General features: G+C 39.4%; 2 protein-coding genes across 3 annotated transcripts in view; both read left to right on the forward strand.

Moving 5' to 3' along the window:
* LOC119919172 (secreted acidic protein 1A) overlaps positions 1 to 7,867 on the forward strand; it is an 11,896-nt gene extending 4,029 nt beyond the window's left edge. Inside the window, exons 2-6 of the mRNA XM_038739637.1 lie at positions 4,763 to 4,857; positions 5,151 to 5,219; positions 6,904 to 6,955; positions 7,484 to 7,520; positions 7,604 to 7,867. Coding sequence (XP_038595565.1) covers positions 4,763 to 4,857; positions 5,151 to 5,219; positions 6,904 to 6,955; positions 7,484 to 7,520; positions 7,604 to 7,643 — 293 coding nt within the window. The 3' untranslated portion in view covers positions 7,644 to 7,867. The remainder of the gene's footprint in view (positions 1 to 4,762; positions 4,858 to 5,150; positions 5,220 to 6,903; positions 6,956 to 7,483; positions 7,521 to 7,603) is intronic.
* Positions 7,868 to 9,543: 1,676 nt separating this feature from the next.
* abcc1 (ATP-binding cassette, sub-family C (CFTR/MRP), member 1) overlaps positions 9,544 to 22,080 on the forward strand; it is a 37,034-nt gene continuing 24,497 nt past the window's right edge. For both annotated transcript variants that reach the window (XM_038739627.1, XM_038739630.1), the window contains exons 1-8: positions 9,544 to 9,697; positions 14,604 to 14,780; positions 15,825 to 15,953; positions 17,198 to 17,335; positions 17,518 to 17,643; positions 18,262 to 18,323; positions 20,499 to 20,630; positions 20,979 to 21,206. In XM_038739627.1, the coding sequence (XP_038595555.1) occupies positions 9,650 to 9,697; positions 14,604 to 14,780; positions 15,825 to 15,953; positions 17,198 to 17,335; positions 17,518 to 17,643; positions 18,262 to 18,323; positions 20,499 to 20,630; positions 20,979 to 21,206 (1,040 nt within the window). In that variant the 5' untranslated portion in view covers positions 9,544 to 9,649. The remainder of the gene's footprint in view (positions 9,698 to 14,603; positions 14,781 to 15,824; positions 15,954 to 17,197; positions 17,336 to 17,517; positions 17,644 to 18,261; positions 18,324 to 20,498; positions 20,631 to 20,978; positions 21,207 to 22,080) is intronic.

Consider the following 22,080-nt stretch of genomic DNA (forward strand, 5'->3'; position numbering starts at 1 on the left):
CTTCCTGGTTTCCCCATGTTGTGGTTATTTGATTATTTTGGATTAATAATATGAATTAAAATAATAAAGGTCCTCAAACCCTCTTTCAACACAAGACCCCCTGACAAGATGTCCACAAGATGCTTTGTTGGTTACCCTGTTTTACAAGCAGCAAATATATTAGAAATAAAGACAATCTAACGTAATACAGACCACAATCTACAGCCTCAAAGATCAGCACAGACATGATCTCTGTGCTAATCTCTAGCAGTGTCAACAACCAATTAAAAAAAGCCCCACAGAGCCCCCCCCCCCCCCCCCCCCCACCAAAAAAAAAAAAGAGTCACCCGAGGATGCTTAGGTTGGATGTGGAACAGTCTGTCCCATCAGTCTGTTTTCGGTGTCACATCAGATGCGATGTCCACCAAGCTGCCAAACTGGAAGCTTTGAACTGACACGTTGGTCTGTATTGTCCCCAAATGGATTTCTGATCGATTCAAGCCTGCTTTTAAAAGTTCAGTGTGTGATATTTAGAAGGATCTAAATTGTTTTTCCCCCTTCCACAAATTGATCATGCAGCGACTGTTTCACATGCTCACAATAAAGCACAAACTGCAGAGTGTGTGTTCCAACGTTTGATCCGCATCCTTTAACCTACGGACGCTTTTTCATTTCCCCAGTATCTCCAGGCAGAGGACAATTAGGGAATCATAATCATCAATAATGTCGTTCAGAAATTTTTGAAAGTACAAGCTCTCTATTCAACTCGAAATTTAGCATTGCTGCGAAAAAAACGTTCTTGTGCTTTTATTTTGCAGACAAAACCACTAAAGAGGAAATTATTGAGTGAGTGAGATTATGTGAGTAACTGTTGCTGTCATGACTGAGATCTATTTCAGCACCACTATCAAAGTATTTATTAATTTTAAGTTTTGGCCGCTATCAAAGCACCATAATCTGACCAGATATTATTGCTGGCTGGCAGTTTTGGCGGGGGTCCATAATCACAGAGAGAATTAATGTGTTTCCCTTGTCAATGTTTGTATAAACTTCATTTATTATGTGGTTTATAATGGACTGTGGTGCAGAAACAATGACAATGTTACACACTCTTGGCTTATATTTTCCAAATTATCTGTCAGTGGCCAAGCTGCAACAACATATGGTTTTGCTGAATAATTTAGTAAACTTCATTTCTTAATACAGTATCTCACAAAAGTGAGTACACCCCACACATTTTGTAAATATTTGATTATATCTTTTCATGTGACAACACTAAAGAAATGACACTTTGCTACAATGTAAAGTAGTGAGTGTACAGCTTGTATAACAGTGTAGATTTACTGTCCCCTCAAAATAACACATCACACAGTCATTAATTAAGTAATTGCCGCTGACAACAAAAGTGAGTACTCCCCCATGTGAAAATGTCCAAATTGGGTTCACTTAGTCATTTCCCCTCCCTGGTGTCATGTGACTCGTTAGTATTATATGGTCTCAGGTGTGATGGACTGGCTCCAGACCTAAACCAGGGTTTAGGTCTGGAGCACAAGGTCTCTAACATCCACCAGCTCCGTGATGTCGTCATGGAGGAGTGGAAGAGGACTCCAGCGGCAACCTGTGAAGTTCTGGTGAACTCTATGCCCAAGAGGGTTAAGGCAGTGCTGGAAAATAATGGTGGCCACAGAAAATATAGATACTTTGGGCCCACGTTATACATTTTCACTTAGGGGTGTACTCACTTTTGTTGCCTGCAGTTTAGACTTTAATGGCTGTGTGATGTGTTATTTTGAGAGGACAGCAAAATTTTTGAGAGGGCAGTCACTACTTTACATTGGAGCAAAGTGTCATTTCTTTAGTGTTGTCACATGAAAAGATATAATCAAATATATAATCAGATATTATATATAATATAATTTCAAATATAATATACAACCACCGTAGCCATCCTACACTCTTTGAGGGGGGGGGTAGACTAGACAGTTGGTTACAATTCACTACCTCACTGCTAGACTGCTAGATGCCACTAAATCTTACACACTTTACCTTTAATGACTGAAAACAGCCCACAGAAATTAAACTGCTGTTTTGTCCAACTGGAATTAATATAATACAAGTGATAAGCTATATTGTAGCCTACACTATGATTATATAATATATATATATAATGAATACACTAACATTAGCCCTAATAAAACCTTAACCACAGCGGTGTTTATCAAATGGTCAGAAATAACAAGGTAATGCATAGATTCCGATCATAAGGTATACTGGAATACCGATCATGCTTACTGTCATGCAAAGTCACCCCCCAAAGGCCCGTTCTGAGCCAGGAAAAACCCTGATGTATTGTTTGAACATTAAAGCATGTGACCATTTTCAAGTAGAAACCCTAAATACAAGTATGATCCTGAAAATGAGCATTCTACAGCACCTTTAAGAGCACATGAACACAAACTGAAGTCGGAAGAACGACTTCACGACTCAGGAAATGGAACCATCCGAGGAGCACCTGAGTGTACTGTGAGTCGCTGGTTACAATTCGCAACCCTCACCACTAGATGCCACTAAAACTTACACACTGAACCTTTAAAGCTGGGAAATATCTTCCCAATTGTAAGTGAAGGCCTTGCAGATGGTTCTTGAAGGCTACAACTGTGGTGCCATCTAGTTTCTCTTGGCTGCCCCTTTGGCAGTGAGAAACACCGTGAGTGTCAGCAAACAATTAAATTCTTGACGATCAAGATGGGAACACCACAATTCCATCTTGAGGCATACAGCTTTAAATTGTCCCGGACATTGAAGACAGTGACGGCTTTTCTTTGCACTGAAAGTGCTGAAAACATGAGCCAGGCATGCCAGTTTTGCAAGTCACTGGTAGATAGTGCTACTGGGCATGCACGCACTGCTAGTCTCTTCTGTTTTCCAGTCAGGCAGTTGCACCATCTGAGCAAATCCTAACATATCTTGGTTACTGGGGAACAACAGAAAAGAAATTCATCATGCCCTCCGTGAGCATAACTGTACCTTACAAAACACAGTAGATTTGCCTGAAACCCAATATCAGTTGTCTCATCTAATTGTAGTGAGAGAGAAAAACTTTGGGATAAATGTCAGCTGATCTTTAACAATTTCAGCCATAGATATTGTTCTCTACTGTACTGTGTCATTTAAAGTTTGGGTAGGCAATGCTGGAGAAACAAGAGGCAGCTACATTTTCAAAGTATACCGCTGAAAAAATCCCCCCTCCCTTCAGCCCTCCCTCCAAAGTCATTCCCCCAAAATATATCCATGCACAGTGAGTGCACTGGCAGAGTGCACGCAAGTAAGTAGGTAGCCAATGATTTCATTCGGTCCGCATTGAAATGATTGGCCATGCTTATTAGAGAGATTTATTATTTTTTTGTGTCATGCGCATTTGCTGTGTTGATTGCTGTTGGGATGGGAAAAGAAGTTCAACATAACAAAAATGCTTCTGAAATAAAATTCCTGCCTCAGCATTAACCTGTTAATTTCATCTCTTGCTTTCCCTCCAACCAATATTCTAGCCATAACCTTCGCAGCTGGTCTGACTAAATTCTCACCTTTTAAACCGTGTATGAAACCTCTGTAGACCTTGCATTTTCCCCAGGGGCAAAAAACTGTGGCTCCCGTTTGTCATGTGTTTCTTAAGTTCATCGTATTTTCTCTCAAAACATAGTAGGTTTCCCCCATGTACTCCTTGTGTTTAGTTTCCAAATGCCACTTGAATTTAGCAGGTTTAATAGCCTCGTTAGCTAACAATTCAAAGCACAAAACACAATTTTGGGATTCTCCTCATCCCCAGTCCAAAAAAATCTGAATTTGTTGTAGTCGCAGTGGTATTTTCACTTCACTTTAGCACTGGATTTTCCACGTTCATGCAGACTTTCACAAATTTGGGGGTTCTTTTTTCAATGGCAAACCATTCTCAAATGTACTTGTTGCTGCAGCTGAAACTAAGTTACGTTCAGGAGGAGCTTCATTGCTAAGTAGTGTTTTACACATACGAGGAATTTGCTTTGGTGATAAGGTGCTACACGTAGACAAATATACAGCTGACATAAATAAATGTAGAAATATATAAATATGGAATAAACAAATGCAAGTTATATAACAATAGAGAAAAATAATACAGCTATTTGCAGAGAAAGAACAATGTGGCAGATATTTACACGTGCATTACTCTGGTTTGTGTTGTGCAGATGGAAGAGAATATTGTGTACATGAATGTATAAATTGACAAAACATAAAAATATAGAACAACAGCGATCAAAATTTAACAACAAATATGTGCAATGTGCCACGTTTGTGAATGATATGAAATAATATTTACACATGCAGAGACATTTGCATTATTTGAAAGGGGGAGTGACAGTGGGGGACCTGGGCCTTGTTAGTGAGGCTAGCTGCACACAGGAAGAAGCTGTTTTTGTGGCGAGAGTTAGGCAGTGTAGCGAAATGGTCGGCTACACTGCTGAAGTCCGACAAGACAGCAAAACAGCCAATTAAAATAATAATGTTTAAATGTACATACATACAAGTACTGAAGATCTATTTATTTTACATTCTGGCTTTATAAATTTGTCTGTCAAAATCTTAAGTTACACCAAAATGACAGTGAGCTATAGTTAGCAGGCAAATTACTCTGACTTTACCTTTTATCAATTGTATAACATGCATTTGATGTAGCATTGTTGAGTGTTAGATTTGTTCAAATAGTTAAGTTCGAAAGTCATATATTTTTTATAAATATTATGTGCAGATGATGATGATGATGACGATGATGACGATGATGACGACGACGACGATGATGATTATCACAAGGGCTCTGTGTGCGCATATTGTGAATTCTGTGAGGTATGTCTGAAAATACATTTGAAAGATTTAAACATCCTGTGTAACCTGCAGTTATCAAAGCTCTGTGAGAGAGCAATGGTCACAATGTGTAGTGATCGTAGTGAACCTACTGTGCTAAAGATTAAACAGCTAAGATTGATTTATGTATTGAAATGGAAATAGTACATGGATGCAATCCTGCACTCTACATGTGTCCACTCTGTAGGTTCTGTTATGTGTAATCCTTTCCAACCCTGCCCCCTCTGATGACCTGCTCCTTAGATTTTTTTTTAACTAAATGTGTCTCCTTCCAGCACTGTGACAGCTGTGACAAATGTCCTTGTGAAGAGGGAGACAAGTCTGAACACTGTGATGACTGCAAGGTGAGTAATACACATTATGTGACATTTGACATCTGGTCAGTCCATACCCTTCTGTAGCCCCAAAGCAAAGGAAAATCTTAATCAGCTTTGTTTTTTCATATGTGCACATTAAACTGATGAACACAAATGATTTTAATATGTCGTGTCATACATTTTTAACCAAATGGTTAAACTAAATTAATCTCTATGAATAAATATATATATGTATAGTAATTCTAAGAATAATTAATTAATACACTACAGTCATTTTCACATGTTTTTTGAATAATCTTAATTGATGTAGATTGATGTAGAAGCAACTGCCCTCTGTATTTCAATGAATTGATTAAGGTAGGATGAAAGTCCTTAGAGTGATTAGTGGAATATGAGTGATTGTCAGAAGAAGACTGCTGGACAAGTCACGAATTAGGTGTACATCACATGAATAGGTGTGGTTCACATTAAAAGTCAGGAGCAGACGAGATGCATCTTTTAGCAAAGCTAATCATTCTCAAAAATGTGTTTTGGATTTTGAGATTAAGCTCTAATAACAAGTTAAAAAATACAGGAATAATTAATTAATTAATCAATGAATAAACTCTATTCCAGATACCATGATACAATGTTCTCTCTCCTTTGTACAATCAAGAAGTCATTTTAGAGCAACATCATGAAAGCCATTTATTGTAATTTTGCAATAAGTGATTGACAGTGTCACTTATTCAAAAAGCTCTGAGACGTTTAAAAATATGCAGAGAGATATTTATTTATTGTCTATTGCTGTAGAGTTTTTGTGAAGCTGCAAAAGAGCCATTTCTCATGACACTGATAGTTAGTAAATATGCTATAATAATAATAATAATAATAATCCTTATTTGTAGAACACTTTTCAAAAACAAGTTACAAAGTTAACAAGTGTAAAGACAATAATACCCAAGAGACAATAATACAAAAAACAATACAAGATAAAAGCATGAAAACATCACTGGATTTGGACAGCTGTCAGATTTTAGCTACGTTATGATCACTTATACAGGGATAAAGTTAGAGGAGAGTTAGAGAAAACTACTTTCTTTACAAAACTAGATCATATTTCATCATTCCCTGCTGTTTCCAATTGTCATCCAAATTTTGGATACTGATGTCCTAAATATTTAAACATCTGCCTTTCACTGACATTTTTGCTGCCTATGGTGCATCTTATACTTTCTTAATCTTTAAAATTTTACTAAGCCCTTTTACCAAAAGATTAATTAAGGAAAGCTAAAGAGGCAGTGACAAAAAATAATAATGATAGCAAGTAAAGATTATAAGATAGTAAGGCAAACTTGACAAGTCAAAATGTAGACTTTTTTAAAATGTGAAAGTCAATTTTGGAATCAACTAATCTCATTTGGTTGACACAGTAAATTAAAGTTTTGACTTAATTTTGACTTACTATTTTTTGTCTATACTTACATTTGATCATTTGATCAACATTTGATTTGATATTTGACAGAAATTGGCTTTCATAGGTCTAACATATGAGCATATATGCAAATGTTTTTGTAGCTGTAAGAAGTAACATATGGCAGTGTATGGCACTGTTTGACCCACTTTGTGCAGGAAGCAGGTCAGACAAACGGATTAGACTTCTTGTGATACTATGGAACTGACATTTGTGACTTGACTTGTCTGTATTCATTCCTTACTGTCTTGTTCACAGATGTGCAGTTTCTGCCACGTGTGTCCTATTTGCAAAACTGTTTGCCAGCCTGGTGAGTAAATGCAGAGCAGTCCCAGTGAGAAAAAAAATATTTTTATAATACCACATTACAAATGCAAATGTTTCCTGTAGCTCATTTGAACTGGTGAAATCTGTCATACGACAATAAGCTTTTTGGGACTTGATTCCAAGTTCTTAGGAAAGCAGGTTCTCCCAAAATGCACGGATGGCTGAAGGTTAGACAGAAGAACTAAAGATGATCCAACAGGACCGGGAATAATACAAAATCTTAAATGTTTGTTAACCAAAGTGGAGAATTTTCTTTCCTATACAGCAGAACAGTAGACCCAGTCTGGCTATGTAGTGAATGTAAATTAATCACAATCTAGTGTCATTGCTAATTTTCTAATCCCAAAAGGAACGACCTGATCAGTTCAATCAAATGGTTGTGCTTAGATTTCTACTGTAGAGTGTTATATGACACCATTAGGCAACAATTCTACCTCTGATGAGAAATTTTTAACCTAGCTGTTTGTTGACAAGAGCTCCAGCTCACGCTTGCTTTGTCTTTTTACTTCAGGAGGTTTTCTTGATGAAGTTACTGGCTCAATCTACAAGTAAGTCATAGTGATAGTGAACGGAATCCTGTTCAAACAGCTATGAACTAGTCTGTAACCTCTGTTTGTCTCTCCATCCACAGGACTGTAGCTGATGTCTTTGATGATGATGATGACAACTGAACCCAACCATATGTTGCCACCATGTGGCCAAACTAATATGTTTCACCTTCACTACTGATTTTCATTGTTATTTTTGTCTTTTTCTTTGAGATCATTAAACGTTTGCTCACCAATGGCTGAATAGAAAATGTTAAAAGAATAAGTACTAAATTGTACTTTTGAGGAAAATGTAATATTTGAAGTCATATTTGAGATATGTTAAATAAAAAAGAGGGGACATTTTCGCTGATTGCTTTAATGATTTTAAAACGCTCACTAGACTGAAATACTGTATTTGATGAAAGAAACCTGTCCTAAAGAATGGGTTCTGCTTCCAAGCCAACATACTACCTGAAGTCAGAAAACAGGCCATTTTGAGCAGCAAAGTAGACAGAGGTGTGGACTCCAGCCACATGACTTTAACTCGACTCATGAATCTGATAACTACAGATAATAATCAAAACAGACTTTCCACTTGACCAAGAAGTCGTGCTTTACCTTGGAATTTACCCTTTTGCCTTTTAGCTTGATATCATCCCCAAGCAAGCAAAGTCTATTTATACACCAAGTGCTTCACAGCCCAAGAAATAAAATCAAATAAATTAAACAAAGATAAAATATACAAGAGGAGCAGACATAAGACACACATGTGCACCTATGCTTGACATACTGTGGGGCCTGGCCATGTAGAGCTCTATAAGTGAGCACCAACATTTTTAAATGAATTCTAAAATTAACAGGAAGCCAGTGTAGAGAGGTTAAAATGGGAGTAATGTGTGACCATCTGTTGGAACATGTTAGGAGCCTAGCAGCAGCATTTTGAGTGGTTTGTAAACGGTGTAAGGAAGATTTATTAATCCAGGTGAAGGAAATATGATCAAGTCAGTTATTGCAGTCATTATATGATTTGAATCGATGGGAGGAGTGCTGGGAGAGACAATATAGTTTACAGTTTTAAGTAGGAATTCAGGATTTCCCTTGCTAGAAAATGTTACACTTGGAAAATAAGATCTCTCAGCCTTCACTACAGTATGACAGTATGTTGTGAAGGGTACCCGTAAGATCTCTGAGAGTGTATATCCATATATTGCATACTATTTAGAAAGAAATAGCCATTGTAAGATTTGAGGATTAAAAATGTCAAGTATAAAAATTCTGCTCTATGCTAATCACTATGAAGCAAACAGGGGACAGGGTGAGGTTGGAGAACTCGTTTAATCCATTTTAGGGCTCTGGAGCAAAAATCCCAGCTGCCATTGGATGAGAGAGAGAGATGATGATGAAACACTGATGGCGGATGTTAACGTTGTCTTTCATACGTGTCCTGGCTGAAGTTACGTTATGCTATGCACAGAATGTAGGGCATATTTTTTGAGCGTATTGAAATATTGGGGGGGGGGGTCCCCAATATTATGATTACAGCCTTGCTAAAGAATATTATAAAAAAAAAAAAACAACTTCAGACCAAGGCACATACCGTGTACGCCAGAATTTACCGAAAATGTTGTTAAAACATATTGTTTCCAATAAACTGCATATCTTTACAGCGGAACTAATATCATCAGTCTACAGAGAACTGAGCTGTCTATTATTTGTTCAGATTCTGCTGTAGTAATGTAGTTTATTTTAGCTATATTGCTTGACACTTGTGTTGCAGTTTTGCTTATACCAAAAAGCAATTGATATGCAGTGAAATTTGGCTTTTGGAGTATGTCAGAGGTTTCTATTGTTTGTTTTAAGACTCAGGCTAGGACCTACAGGGCTTAAGATTTCTAATAAACAAAAAGCAGTGTGACAAATGTGAGGTTTGTAACGGTTTCTTACCAGACTCAAGGAACCTAAAGCCTGCATGGTATACGCTCTAGTACAGCAGGTGGCAGTATACACCTTTCGCGTTAGTTTGTAAACTACCAAAGAAGAAAAGGACGAAGAAGTAACCTTCCGCTTTCGTCCGGTTACAAAACCAAAGCTGAGCACTGAAAACACTGCAAACAGATCGGACTTGAACTTCCATTATCTCGCGGCGAATGGGGTTTGACAAGTTCTGCAGTCTGGACAGTTCCGATCCATTTTGGGTGAGTTTATTTTCAGGACCTTCATGTATTTTGCTTTATCTGAAAGGTTTGTCCAGCCGTTGTTATCAATATTAGCTACCCGGCACAATGCTGATAGACCTGACCTAGTCCCGGTAAGTTCGGTAACTAACAACAGTCCTACGTAAGGGTAGCCTGGCTCCACTCAGCGTGATTAAAATGGCTTAACGCAGCTCATATCAAGTCGCTCTGCCACAAAAGGGATTTTGAGGCTGGTATAGTTATCTCGCGCGCGACCCCAACCATCTCCTCCAGTGTTCGCGCTGTCCGCAACCATTCGCCGGTAAACAACATGACAGCCCCGGACCAAATCTGGCGTTGCAGCGATTAACCGCAGGTATGCTCTGTCAAACAAATGAACTCAAACCAAATTAAGCTTCCTCTGTCGTTTGTGTTCAGCGTAGACGTGAAGCCAGGCACAGACGTCGAAGCTGGGGACACGAAATAAACCAATCGAGACCCTAACGTTGTCTCGTTCGTTTTCTGTTTGACACTCGTGAGTTTCCCTTGCTGTTACCTTGAGTAGGTCGCTTTCAAAGCCTCGGTTTCTCCCAGTTTTGACAGTTTTGGGATATGCTGGAGAGCCGATATAGGCAGAGGTTTTACAGTTTTGATCAACTGAAAATGACCAAAGATGACGACGTAGTTCAGCGCAAATAACCGAATGTCTGACCAGCGCTGTCACTGCGGGACCTTAGGGACCGTCGTAAAAGTGCAATACGACCCATTTCAACAAGTTAAAAAAACTCAGCAGATCAGAGTCATCAGTGACCCGTTTCCTTTATTAAGCACATTTCACGGTTTTACATTTATGAATGTATTGACATCCAACTACCACTCGCATGTATTGGACATTTTCTCACAACTTCCATAGCTGTTAGTTTGTAATAAAATCCTTATGAAACCCCTTAACACCATTATCCTACCTATCGCCTTACAGTAAATATGCACGTTTCATATATGTTTCGTATATTTTGTAACCAAACCACTACAACCCTACTGAAGGCAGTGTTACCTTTTGCTGTCAGCCATGCTTGTTCTAACAGTGTGCAAGGTATGATGAAATTATGTCAGCAAGTTGGGGGGAAAAAAAGAAGAAAAAAAAAAATATATGTAATAAAGTGTCTCTTTGAGATTAAAATCTCTTTTTCAAGATTGACCTGGCCAAGAGAGCAGCATAATAAACACAAACAGACTAATACATCTTTCACCCACACATCCAATTAATATGAGATACAAGGTCATGGAAGAAAAGTTACATTTCCCATGGAGCATTTCAGAATAAGAGCATTTTGCCTGCCTGATTTTGCTGACTTGTTCAGATTTTGTTGATTTGTTCAGTTGTCCTTTATTTTTGTGCTTCTACCATAGTTAAGTTGGCTACGTAGTTAAATAGTTTCTTTTTCTCAATTTTATTTTTATTTCCTTTTTGACTTTTTGTTTTCAATTTCAGTTTAGTTTTAATTAATTGTTAATGTGGGTTTGCTAATTTTAGTTTAATTTTTATTTTTGAAAAATGCTGTTTTAGTTTTTGTCACTACACGATGCCAAGCTCAGTTCAGTTTAGTTTTTTCACAAAACATTAAAATACAAGTACAATCAGAAATATTTGTGAAAAGGGTGATCCTTTTTTATATATGAAGTCTACAGTATAAAAAGCAAACTACCCTAGCTGGCTTTTTTTTTTTTTTTTTATTAAACTGCATTGTTTTTTAATCAAAAAGCCAGCTTTTCACACGGAGGACAAAATCACACACCCGCGGCTCACCAACAGCCGCATATCAGCTAATCACCGCGCGCACTGCTGAACTGCCGGACCAGCCAGATCGACTGCCCTGGAACATCAGTTCCCCCGGCTTCATATCTACTCAAAATGTAGGCTTATTAGGTCCTATAAAATAAATAAATTAACGAAAACTAAGGACATTTACTCTTTAATTGTAGTTAGTTTTAGTTAGTTTTGCAAACCTACAACACAGTTTTAGTTGTCGTTTTTTTTGCAAAGCCTCATTTTTATTTTTATTTCAGTTAATGATAATGTTTTTTCACATCTAGTTTTCTTATTTCCTTAGTCTTCGTTTTCGGTCAGTCTGACTTCCTCCCCGGTTCATCTGCTTTGCGCTGCTTCATGTGGCTTGCGTCGGAAATTGACTGGCAGTGAATAATGAACAATAGCTAAACTGAAAGAGGTGGTATTATGGCTTTAGGCTTTTTCCCTCTCCTTTTATTGAATTATATACCTATTTTTTTTTCCGCATGTACTAGGTTTGCAAAGTGAAAAAGCTCAAAGTCCAGCCCAAAGGGAGTTCCCATCTCCCACAGAAAACTCTGCTCTGAACTGTCTTAAAACTGCTTCTGATTGGCTAGTAGTCCTTAACTAGGAACTGCACATGTGCAACTCCCAACAAAGATCATTTAGAGACCAGATGTATCACTCCATAGCTAAAACGAAGCCTTCAACACAGGATGAAAAGAGGAGCTGCAGCAATGTGCAGTATGACAAAAAATATGGTGTTTTTTTGAAAATTAAACCAAGTAAACCTGTTCTGGTACAACCTCTAAATAGGATTTTGAACCTGAAAATGAGCAGAATACCACCTCTTTAAAACAAGCAACAAATAACAAATCAAATCGCAATATCTGGCAGAAATATTGCAATTCGATTTTTTCCCCAAATTGTTCAGCCCTAGCCAAGAGTACTATTTAGTAAATTTTCCCATTGTAGTCAGCTTTGACAAGTGCAGGGCCTGCTTTCAGAAAGCAGGCTTAACAAACTCTGAGTTTAACCCTGATCTCTGAGTGGGGATGAAAAAAGTCATCATCAATGGAGCTCCGATTCTATGATTCACCATGGCGACAGATAAATAAAGAGCAGTTTAATCTCATGTACCTATGATTGTAAAGTCACAGTCACACATAGTATTAGGCCTAATTATTTTTCGCATTGGAAATGTCTGTAGGTTCAAACTGACTGTAAAGTGTTAGACGTCTGTTTTATCCATTTATCTGGTTTCCGCACCACCATCACTCAAATATTTACATAATCTCCAACATGATCACTATGATAGGAATGTTCCATCAGTGTGACTAATCAAAGACGTAATTATCTGCATATGAATGCATTCCAATAAGTGTATTGATATCGACTGTATGAATGAGGAAATAAAAAGTTGTGTCAGACAGCTGCTTCGGGAGGAGTCGGAGAGAAACAGTGTGTTGAAGAATACCTCCTCCCGAGGAAGTAAGCTTCATAGCATAAGTTGCTGAATTTACTGATCTAGGATTTATCTGGTAGAGAGAGAGAGAGTAAGTGTGAGTTAGTCTTTTGGTCCATGAACTTCAGCTCCACCTAACCCTAGCCACTGGTTTCAGATATATTTCATTTATTTCTTTTATTATCAATAAATTCGGCGAGCAAAGGTTAAACTGCTCCACAGTCAGGAACAAGACTTGGACTGTTTTTTTTTATTCAGACATGACCACACACTAGGCCTAATACTTTGATCGGAAACTAAAAACAAGTAACAGATAAATGCACTTATGATTTACAGGGTGTTAATAAAAAGCACCAATAGTCTTCATTAAACAACACTAGAGTGATTAGGCTCAATACCTGGTCAGGTGTTTTAAGTGTCTGTGGGTGGTAAACCAGTGTGGGATCCTATCTTTGTCAAAGCACCTGATCAACTCCTGGCTTGGAGGGGTGATGAGCATGAACCTCCAGGCATGTGAAAGATATTTAGCAGGCGACACTTTCATCAGCAGAGACAGAGGGCTTTTCCGAAACTGCTTGCTCCTCCCTCTCCCTACCTACTTCCACTTCGTTTGCACGTTCATGCGGAGGGTCCGCCACATTGAGTTCTACCCTTTGCTGCACGATGGGGGACCTTTCTTTCAATATTAGTTCTGTATGACTTTGCCGGTTAACTTTTTTAAATTCGGAAATTACACTAACATTTCATAGGTTAACAACGTAGCCCAAAGGTCACATTGTCTTTTATAAAAAATGTTATATATTCTGATAGGAACATTGAATCAGTTGACTCGATGGTATTAAAGCGGTGGTTTTCAACCTTTTTGTCCATTATGCAGGTCCCCCATCTGTTAAGTTTCAGTGGGGGGTCAGTGGGTCATCCTCCAGAAACTTTTAAGAGCATAGAAGACTTCTTTTTCTGCATTCTGGTGAAAATGTCTGCACCATCTTATGGTGAAAGTGATTTCACACATACACAATTCAGGTGGCAGATAAAATTTTAAAATAGAACACAATGCAATGCAGTAAGGCTCTCAGGTATTTTGTGTTACTTTTAAAAGTTTCTCCTTTAGATCAACTTCTCATGTAATACAGGCATTATTTAGTCCTCCCTCTATTGTGTCTTTGTTTGGGGAAGTAGCCTCGTTAAATGTCTGGAAGAAGGGTGCATTATTACGAGACTAATGTCATCATTTAATGAGAATTCATAATTAAAAAAAAAAAAGTCTAGCTGCTCTATACTCTGCTGTACATTATGTTATTGCTCTGATAAGGAGGAAAATGAAACTAACTGACAACACTTGTGATTAGGCAGAAATCTCAGTGTTTCTCATGCGTGGATTTATTTGTGGTGGCCCTCCACAATATCGTCCATTTTCCATAGTTTACACAGTAAATGCCATGTGGGTGAAATTTTATAGGTGATACTCGGAGTTCAAGAGAGAACAAGAGCCCTAATGCCCCTAATGGCCAAAATAGATCATTGCAGTTTCATGCACCTGAGACTACATGTGACATTATGTGAAGGTCCACAGAGGATCATTTTCAGCTGGCGTTCAGTTACTCAGGTAGTGTCTTTAATTAACATCTCAATGTTTATTTGTCTTTATCCTCTTCTTTTGTCTTGTCTTCCAGGATTGGAACCGTACATGGTACACAGCTAACCCAGACCTCACCCAGTGTTTTCAGAACACTGTCCTAGTGTGGCTGCCATGCCTCTACCTCTGGACGTGTGCGCCCATCTACCTCCTCTACCTCCGCAGCCATGACAGAGGCTACATATGTATGAGTCACCTCAACAAAGCTAAAACTGTGAGTAATGTGACCCTTGATTATACTGAGGAGTCATTTTTCTAATTGTGCAAGGGACGCATATTGTTTGTTTAATTGTTTCTACTCTCTCAATGTTATCTTGTGTTATTGAAGCACACTAATACACACAGAAGACGTGTTTAAGGCTCTGATCATATTAGACAAGAGGTGGTTCGTGTTCAAAAATCTAGTGTGCATTATGAAACGGTATTTGTTGGGGGGTGGGGGGTACATTTTTAGACAGTTATTAATCTACAACAAACGTATATGTCATACATAAAGTTTAACTGAGCTCTGTCTCTACATCACAGGAACAACTTTATGTCCACTGACTGCCTGGAGGGTAGCTAGTGTTTGGAAGGGAGAGGAGAGCTGTGTGCTGCAGCTCACTGTTTTTCCACCGGTGTTTCTGAGGGAATGTCAGACTAGCCGCTTGGCGAGCATTATGAGCATTTTGCTGTGATGTCACAAGGATGAAAGGGAAGCAGCTGGACTAGAAAGGAGCTGTTTTCAGGCAGTACAGAGCAGTGTTTCTGTGGGAGATGGGAACTCCCTTTGGGCTGGACTTTGGGCTTTTTCACTATTACATTAAGTTAATGAAGGAGAGGGAAAAAGCAGAATATGACCTCTTTGTAATGTATGTACCCAGGACTACCTGGAAAGCAGTATTTATACTGAGTGGATTGTCCTGGTGAAATGAAATAAAATATATAAATTAATGCTCACACAGAAGGGTCAGCTGAAGTGTGTAGACCCATTCAGAGAGACCATTCACACGGGTTGGACCTGTGTCACCATGTTAGTCTGAAATCCAAAATTCAGTGAAAGAGGTTTTCATTGAGACCCTGACACAGTGTCAGCTGTCAAACACACTCCAGTGTACCTTTTGATGTTTACAGGTAACATTAGCCGTGATCGGCGGTGGTAGGGAATTAGAGTACTAGTGTGCACCACTCTAACAATAATACATCACTTGTACAGTGTTTGACATCAGACAGAATCTACAACCAGACAGAAAGCTGTGAGCTGTTTTTCTCCCCACAGGCTGTCAGCCTCCTGCTATGGATTATCTGCTGGTCAGATGTATTCTATTCTTTCTGGGAAAGAAGTCATGGCAGCAGCGTCCCAGCCCCCGTACACCTAGTCAGTCCAACCTTACTGGGCCTCAGCATGGTGAGTTTGTCTTCGTCATCTATATTCAGAGGCTGTCTCAATGAGAAACCCATCGCCTCTCTAATGTTTTGGATCTTAGATTTTGTTATTGTAGGTTTTTTTTTTTTTTTTAATGTGGTTGTATTTATTTCTTTTTTGGAAATGACTAGTTTGACTAGACGAGTTTGACTTGTTTTGGTTTAGTTAACTAGCATCATCATGCAGAAATAAAGGTGTGATTAAGGAGAAAATGTGGTTTATTTGCACACAGTAAAGATCATGTGATGCAAACACGTGAAGGTTCTTGTGCACAGCTCAAAATAAAAAAGGTTTGGAGCTAAGCTATTGCCAGCCATGGATTTTCAATTAAATGCAGTCCACTGACAGTGGGACTGTAAACAACGTTAGTCTGTTCCTCTATTAATTATCTGACTCTTACTCAACTCCAGTTCCATAGCAGCAGGTTAAACAAACTACTCCAGACTTTAGACTCCTTTCTTGCTACTTCTGTGTCCTCCAATGAAATCCCAAGGCATTCCCAGGCCTGATGGGATATGTAATCCATCCAGTGTGTTCAAGATAAGGTTGCAGTCTTTTAAGAAAATAAAGAGAACTGGTTTCTTGTTTTGATTATAAAGTTTTTTTTACTTTCTTGCTTTTATTGTCTCTGTCTTGCCAAATTGGCGTATTTGCACTTTCATCTGCATAGTTATCACATCTTGTTTAACCTTTACCATTTTACACAGACATGCTCAAGTGTTACTCTTTACTGTAATACCACTTTGAATACCAACTGACCTACCTCTCTGAAAAGACTTTTATAGACAATACATTATGCATTTGTATTTTGTATATATATGTGTAATTATATGTTGTGCTGCACGACTTTGCTTCATCTTGGCCAGGTCGCCGTTGCAAATGAGAATCTGTTCTCAATCGGCCTACCTGGTTAAATTGGCAAAATTAAAAATAAATAAATTTATTTAAACATTTTGAGCCTGTGAAGAAGGTGGTAGGGTTGCGACCAAAAGTGGAACAAAGCAGGGCTGCCGACAGAAATGGTTCTCTGACTGTATTGGAGACTAGATGAACCTTTTTTAGCTGGACCATAGTTGGCAATATGTACTGACTTTCTCTTTATTCTATTTATTATTTCCACAGGGAAGGAAGCTTGGAGTAATAATATAATAATAAGTAAGAAGTGTTTGTTTCGAGTAATATTTGAATATAATGTATAAATGTGTTGAAACGTGTGTGTGCTCCAGTTGCTGGCCGCTCTGTTAATCCAGTATGAACGGATGAAAGGGGTTCAGTCGTCTGGAGTAATGCTGATCTACTGGCTCCTGGCTCTGCTTTGTGCCACAGTCACCTTCAGGTCTAAGATCCTCCAGGCCCTGGACCAGGTCAGTCTTGAATGAGCAGGACAAACTTCTGGATATGTCACTGGTGTGGTGTGACATTTGATAGTCACAGTTACCTTTTAAATATTATAGCAAATGTACCACAAACAAAGCAATATCTTACTCCAGCAAGTTCCATGGGTTAAAAACCTGATCTGTTTTTGATTTTTTTTTTTTTTTTAAAGCCGTTGACGGTGTGTGTCTGGAGGTACACCACCTTCTATATCTACTATGCCCTGCTGCTGGTTGCTCTGTTCCTGTCCTCCCTGACGGACCAGCTGGCCCTCTTCTCCCAGGCCGTTAAAGACCCGGTGAGACCACTCTTTCTCTCCTGCTCCTCTCTTTTATGTTTCTCACTCAGTCACTCCTTTATATTGAGGAGTAAAAACGTTGACACTTTTCTGTAAATGTGGATTATTGTTTGCAGTGCTGAGGCTGAACAACACAGCCACAAAACGTCTTCAAATTGTGTTCCCACTTGGATGCTGCATTGAGCCAAGTCTTAGAATTATGTCTTATCATTCAAGTGTCATGAACACCGATGGAGCGCTCTAATGGGGCTCTATGGCTTAAACCTCCTGGCCTAGAGCAGAGGTTTTTAAAGTCTGACATTCTGGACCCCCAATCAAACAAAATCGAGACAGCTAAGTAACTTCCTCCATGAGCCGTGTGTGCCTGCTGCAGCTCCACCTGCCGACCGTGTTGGTGAGCGGTCATATCAGCAGCCAGACAACAGTTACTAACTTCCTGCATGCACCCTTCCCTTTCCCCTCACACAGTAACTTTTGCCTCACATCCTCGATGTGTAGCGTGTAGTCACAGTGACTGCATCTATCCTTCTACTCGCTAATCAGCCCATCTCAAATGCTGATCAGGGTCTCGGCAGCAGAACAATCCTTTGGGTCTTACCATAATGGTTTTGTTTTCAGAATCCCTGCCCTGAGCCTGGAGCTTCTTTCCTCTCCAGAATAACCTTCTGGTGGATCACCAGGTAAGCAGAGGATTAAAATCCCAGTGGTGTGAATGTAGTCTGAATATTTGCGTGTGTCAGAAGAAAGTGCAGTCTAATGAAGAGATTCTTTACTTACTTCCATTGTCGAGCTGTCTTTATCTTATTATTCACTGGGAAGATTCAAATAAATATACGTGTTAGATACTGTGCATGGGTTGTTTTTGATGTTATTAAAGGGAAATTAGAAGGAACTATTTTTTGTAGGAAATGTCCTCTTTCTGATACTACCCCCCCCACTGCGGCTCAGCCAGGAAACACTGTCCAGGGAAACACAAAGAAGGAATTCTGAACTTAACAAGGAGATCTGCTCTTGATTTGTCTAACTCAGACTGCCTAAGAAGCCTCACATCATCTTCAGATAATTATTGGAGTACATTTCTGCACAGAACAAGGACTGGGGATTTTGTCCCACATCACTTCCATTGGAAGTATGTTAGGAAGGAATCTTTTAATGACCCAGTCCGAACTCATCTTTTCCCCACAGTATAATATTGCCTTTACTTTTTTGGGTGTAAAAGTCGAACAAAATAACTTGCAAAGCTTTTACATGCACCCGTATATTGTTGTGCATGTGTGAACTTAAGCTTTCCCATGTTTTATTCTTCAGTGGGAAAAACCACATGTGGAAAAATCTAAATAGTAAGAGTCAAGGTCAGATGACTCTTGTCAGATGACTGAAATGTCATGTCGCTGAGCCTGTGAGACAGAGAAGACAGGAGATAACAATATCTTTTAACAATAATCTAAAAGTGGGGGCTTTTTTTGGTAAATATTTGTTGCAGGCTATGTTTCAATCCAGTGTGCACCTTTTTGACATCTTTACTAAAGTATAGAGAGGATTACACTTAGGGATGGGAATCAAGACCCGGTTCCAAAATTTATCAAAACCCGAAAATCAAAAGGTCTGGGCTTATCGATATTGCTATCGAGACTAACGGGTCTGTTACTTTATGTCTCAAGCTTCAAAATTGCTTTATCTTGAAACGCAATGGATAAGAAAGCTAATCTTGCTAATGATGACACACACACACACACACACACACACACACACACACACACACACACACACACACACACACACACACACACACACACACACACACAGCAAGTACGTGCAATAAAACCTTCCCGACTAAAAAGACAGTACTTTATCAATACACCTGTCTGTAAGGTAAATCAGCTCTGTCCTCAATCTGTCATCCTGTAGATGTTTTGTTTTTCAGAAGCACAGTTAATGTTAACTTGGCAATGAGCCAAATGTTAAAAACAAGCTAAATAGAAAGCGGTCTGTCTGGAGCATAGACTGGTCTGTAGTCTTAATATCTGGCACATTGTTTAAAAACTCAGCTGCTGGCTGAGACAAACCAGCCGCTCCTCCTTCTACCAGGTTAGCAGGCAGTGATTAACAGATGTCAGATGGCAGAGAGGAGGAGGGACTGATACAGACTAAGTTTTTATTCTTTCTAAATTTCAGATATTGAGTTTATATATAGTGACTTTGCTGTTGTAAACATTAATGTTGCTGCTGTAGAAACATTTAGCTGTATTTAAAGTATTAAATTCTAATCCTATAAATAATTTAAAACAACCAGGCACACTTCACTATGTGTTTTTTTTTTTTTATTGCAAGTCATATGTCATCTCAATATATAGCAATGTTATCGCACATTGAATATTTTCCTCATACCGTGCAGGCCTACCTCATGCCCGTTGGGTCTGGTCTAATAATAATACAGTATCTGTAGTGTTATCGATAAAGAATTGGCAGTCTCAATAAGGGTATCAATAACAATAAAAATTAACGATCCCCATCCCTAATTACACTGATGATGGAGGTACGTGTGGTGGTACTTCATGTACTTCGTCCTTACTTGTGCATTAATCTGTATTCAAAGATGTCCACGTAGTGAATGCAGATTTGTAGGCAAGGCAAGACAGGATTTTGCACTTCGAAAGTGCTCTGGTTTCTGTTTGTCAGAGTTGTATGGGATCCTAGAGATTAGCTTTCTAAAAAATGTATCTGCATTCAGATCTGTTATCCGGATATCCTCAGAGATTGCTTGTGTCTCAGATTGTACTTCTGAATCCTTTGTGTTGTATCAGTAGACTAAATTGCTTCCCTCTTTCTCCTACCTCCCCTCTTGTCTCTCTCAGGATGATGGTGACGGGCTACAAACGCCCACTGGAGGAGAAGGACCTGTGGTCCCTGAACTCTGAGGACCGCTCCCAGAGAGTGGTTCCACAGCTGGTGTGTCGCTGGAACACAGAGTGCCAAAAGGTCAAAAGGTTAGGATCTCAGTACAGCAGGGAATGACTACTGAAATCGACAGAAATATTCAACATTGCCAGATTTGACAGTGTTTCCCTCAGGATTTTGTGAGACGATGGTGGGTGGCACTTCGGACACTCTCACAAGAGGGATATGCCTTCACTTATATAACTTCCCTTAAAACTCATTTTTCTTCAGTTTTTATTGATTTTCACAATACCATCCCCCTCCTGCACTTCCAAGTTTTAGTGCCATTGAGTGGGGAAAAAAAATCCCACAAATTATTTGTGACTCTCCTCTCAACATACTGTTTATTTAGAATATTTATTTGAAGCAAACTGCGTTTCCTCCCATTCTCTCCACAGGACAGAGCAGAAAACCTTGTATTCCCCCAAGCGGGTCCTGCACAGTGAGGGCAAAGAGGGCCAAGCTGTGGAAGAGTCTGAAATCCTGATTGTAAAAACCCCCAAGAAAACAAAGGAGCCTTCCCTTTTCTGGGCGCTGTGCCTGACCTTTGGGCCCTACTTCCTCATCTCCTGCCTCTATAAGATCATCCAGGACATCCTCATGTTCGTTGGGCCCGAGATCCTCCGGTGAGAAACCTCTGTTTTTCAAAAACAACAAGATGAAATTGGCTTGTAGCATGATTTGATTTATATAAAATGACAATGTATTCGGTATATCTGGGGTTAATATATGTACCTTTCATAGATCTTAGGGAAAGTGGGTAGAATATAATTTTGGAGGGCAAGCAAAAGCTAGGCTCCAATCCAGGGACCACACCTTTCCACACTGAGGATATCATTGTGGACCAAGAAGACCTTGGAGGAGAGGACTCTGCATGCAGCCCCGTGGGGTGCCGATGTTCAGGGTGAGGGTTAAGGAGTATCCAGTTGCAGAGGGAGGTGTTGATACCAAGGTCACTGAGTTTAAAGCACGTGGGGACAGCTGCTTGGGCCAGTCACAGGTTGAAGATGTCCGTAAAGACCCCAGTCAGCGGCAGAGCACAGGTGCTGAGCCCGCATGCAAGGGCCACTATCCTGCCGCCTCCTGATTGTGCCCGTCAAATTGGGAAAACAAGCTGTTGAGCTCATTAGGGAAAGAGGTGTTGCTGGTGGCGTTGGTGGGTTTGTAATCGATGATGGTCTTCCTTGCTGTGCGTCAGAGTTGTTTTTTTTTCAGGGCACCTCAATCCTTAGCTTGAGGCTGTGCTTGTCCCTTGCGATACCCCTCTTCAGGTTAGCCCTGCGTGACCTGTGGGCCTGAGCATCACCTTATCTGAAAGCAGTGTCGCATGCCTTCATCAGTAGGCTAACCTCTCTGTTCATCCATGGCTTATGATTGGCTTATTGTTATCTGTTTCAATGTGGTGACACTGTGGTGGCACTCATGTCTGGTGCTGTAGTACAGAGTCCCTCTGGCCACACTTGAACTGTTTTTGCTGTAGGTTTCACATGTTTGATAAGT

Source organism: Micropterus salmoides, unplaced genomic scaffold, assembly GCF_014851395.1.
Source record: "Micropterus salmoides isolate LMB-PRFRI ecotype aquatic unplaced genomic scaffold, ASM1485139v1 Ms_hic_scaffold_10, whole genome shotgun sequence".
NCBI lineage: Eukaryota > Metazoa > Chordata > Actinopteri > Centrarchiformes > Centrarchidae > Micropterus > Micropterus salmoides.